We start from the raw sequence: 3,230 nt of genomic DNA, 5'->3' as shown, positions 1-3,230 counted from the left end.
TATTCCTTTTTTGTTTGATATTTTATCCTTTTTTGTTAGAAAATTCAAGCATTCCACTTACATATTTTATCATTTTAGTTGAAAATGTATCTTTATGATTATAAATATGATCTTTTTTGGGTAATGTGCAGAATTCGTGAATATAAAACCAAATAGGACGTTCAATAGAATTTTGATTTCATTTAACTTTCTTAAATTTAAATATTTCCTTTTTTCTGACAATTTATCCTTTTTTGTTAGAAAATTCAAGCATTCCACTTACATATTTATCATTTTAGTTGAAAATATATCTTTATGATTATGAATATGATCTTTTTTGGGTAATGTGCAGAATTCGTGATTGTAAAACCAAGTAGGACGTTAAATAGAATTTTGATCTCATTTAAATTTCTTAACTCTAAATAATTCTTTTCTGTTTGACAATGTATCTTTATGATTGTGAATAAACCTGCAGAAAAAAAACCTCGAATTGTCATGGATTTTTTTTCCAGGACTTTAGTAGGCACCCCGTAAAAAAAAATGTTTACCTTCCAGCACAATGAACGACTCGTTTCTGGACGAGCTTGAAATCGTCCATTCGGAGGCACTCCCCAGCTTAGGCCAGCGCCAAGCCGAGCAGTACATCACCACCCGAAGAAGCCGATCCACAGGCCAGAGTAACAATCTCGTACCGTTGAACGAGGGCCAGGAAAACATCGACGTAAATACAAATGCAAATTCAAATTCTTTGGCAAATCCGCGGGAACGAAAGCCGAGTGAATTGATAAAGGAGCCGAAGAAGCATGCCGTCCGTGAGCAGGAAAATAAATTGCTGCAGTCGAGAGTCCTCGAGAGAAAGGCGAAAGCTCCCGAATCGAAAGTCAAGTCTCTGGAAGCGGGGCGTGCAAAAGCTGACGAGAGAGCGAAAAATGACTCGAAAAACAAGTGTTCCGAGAATAAGGACGTGAAGGCTTCGAAGGAGCAGAATCGCCGCTCCGGAAGTTCAAATCCGTCGAGCAGAAGGTCGGATCCAACGAAGGAAAATAATGTCCTGCCGGATTTGGCGGGCGCTCACGGAAATCCAACTCCAGGCCGGAGTTCCGGTCCGAGGAAAATAGAGGTGAAGGATCCGTTGGGCCTGCTGAATGCCATCAAGGAACTGGTGTCCTCCTACTCGAAGCAGGAGAGCTCGAGAATTTTGAGGGCCATGCAAGAGCTGCATATCAATTCTCAGTCGACGATGATCAAGCACATGCTCATCCAGACGGAGGACTTGACCAAGGAGATTCATCCGAGCAGGGACACGTCGAGACTGAGGAAACTGGTGGAGGAGAACGAGAGGATGCGCGAGGACATTGTTATTTTGAGACTGCGGAGCGAAGAGTTGCAGAGGAAAGTGGACGAGTCGATTTTGATCAGGGAGGAGAATGTGGCGCTGAAGCTCAAGTTGAAGGAATTGTTGAAGTCAAGTTAGTGCGCAAAGTGACCTTTTTTCATGATACAGATTGTTGAGGAGATTGTGATATTGATCATGCAATCGGGGAATGAGGTTTACGATTCTGATTTCGAAAAGAAAAAAAACTTTTTTTTCGATTCTGCAGTCTGAGAAATGAAGGTTTTAGATTTATTCAACTTACTAATTTCATTTGGTGATGGAATTATTCGAATGAAAGTAGTTGCGGGAACGACAAACTGCCTTTGAAGAATGTGCCTTTTAATGTAAGAAAGTTTACGAATAGAATATACTAAACAGTGTGCAGTAATATATTTTTTATTTTTTCCAGCGCTTATTTTCGTGTAAGTAATGTTTGTAATAAAAGGTTTTCTACTTTTTCAAATAGTGATTTTATTTTATTTATATATACACCGGATTATAATTTTTTTTTAAATTAAATGATCCTAAAGGAAAATTTTGCAATTTTTAGTATTTATAATTTAAAATGATGTTAATAAATAACAAAATGATTTTTAATATATAATCAAAAATTTAAAAATAATTATTAAAAATTTTAGACGGGCTTTAAATAATTTTATTTTAATTCTGAATGTTTTAGTAATTTTTATTTCAATATAAGATTTTATTTTATATAATTAATAAAATCAGAAAATTAATGAAAATATTTTATCTTTTTGGTTGAAAATTATTGATTTTGTTAAAAATTCACATTTTTAGGTTTAATTGAACGGTTTTTTTCTTTTTCATTGGAAATTTATTTATTTATTTTGTACAGAAAATATTTTTAATTTTTTTTCAGTACTTGATTGCATGTAAGTAATGTTTGTAATAAAAGGTTTTCTACTTTTTCAAATAATGATTTTATTTTATTTATATATACACCGGATTGGAATTTTTTTTAATTAGATGATCCTAAAAGAAGATTTTGCAATTTTTAATATTTATAATTTAAAATTATGTTAATAAGTAACAAAATGATTTTTAATATATAATCACAAATTTAAAAATAATTATTAAAAATTTTAGATGGACTTTAAATAATTTTTATTTTAATATGAGATTTTATATTATATAATTAATAAAATTAATGAAAATATTTTATTATCTTTTTGGTTGAAAATGATTGATTTTGTTAAAAATTCACATTTTTAGGTTTAATTGAACAGTTTTTTTTTAGTTGGAAATTCATTTTTTTATTTATTTATTTTGTACAGAAACTATTTTAAATTTTTTTCCAGTACTTGATTGCGTGTAAGTAATGTTTGTAATAAAAGGTTTTCTACTTTTTCAAATAGTGATTTTATTTTGTTTATATATACACCGGATTATAATTTTTTTTAATTAAATGATCCTAAAGGAAAATTTTGCAATTTTTAGTATTTATAATTTAAAATGATGTTAATAAATAACAAAATGATTTTTAATATATAATCAAAAATTTAAAAATAATTATTAAAAATTTTAGACGGGCTTTAAATAATTTTATTTTAATTCTGAATGTTTTAGTAATTTTTATTTCAATATGAGATTTTATTTTATATAATTCATAAAATTAATGAAAATATTTTATCTTTTTGGTTGAAAATTATTGATTTTGTTAAAAAATCATATTTTTAGGTTTAATTAAACAGTTTTTTCTCTTTGATTGGAAATTAAAATGGATTTTACTTGGAAATTTATTTATTTTTTTTTGTACCGAAACTATTTTAAATTTTTTTCCCAGCACTTGATTGCGTGTAAATAATGTTTGTAATAATAGGTTTTCTACTTTTTCAAATAGTGATTTTATTTTATT

General features: G+C 29.3%; 1 protein-coding gene across 1 annotated transcript; it reads left to right on the top strand.

Moving 5' to 3' along the window:
- Positions 1-538: 538 nt before the first annotated feature.
- On the top strand, positions 539-1,786 carry LOC117183119. Its single transcript, XM_033376298.1, has one exon. It carries the CDS (start codon positions 539-541, stop codon positions 1,451-1,453), a length of 915 nt encoding a protein of 304 aa, XP_033232189.1. The 3' UTR covers positions 1,454-1,786.
- Positions 1,787-3,230: the final 1,444 nt, after the last annotated feature.

This window comes from Belonocnema kinseyi, chromosome 2 (assembly GCF_010883055.1).
Source record: "Belonocnema kinseyi isolate 2016_QV_RU_SX_M_011 chromosome 2, B_treatae_v1, whole genome shotgun sequence".
Taxonomy (NCBI): Eukaryota; Metazoa; Arthropoda; class Insecta; order Hymenoptera; family Cynipidae; genus Belonocnema; species Belonocnema kinseyi.
This window is presented reverse-complemented; position numbering and strand designations above follow the sequence as displayed.

Coding starts and splice junctions, on each gene's coding strand:
- LOC117183119 (XM_033376298.1), top strand. CDS start 539: ATGAACGACTCGTTTCTGGACGAGCTTGAAATCGTCCATTCGGAGGCA.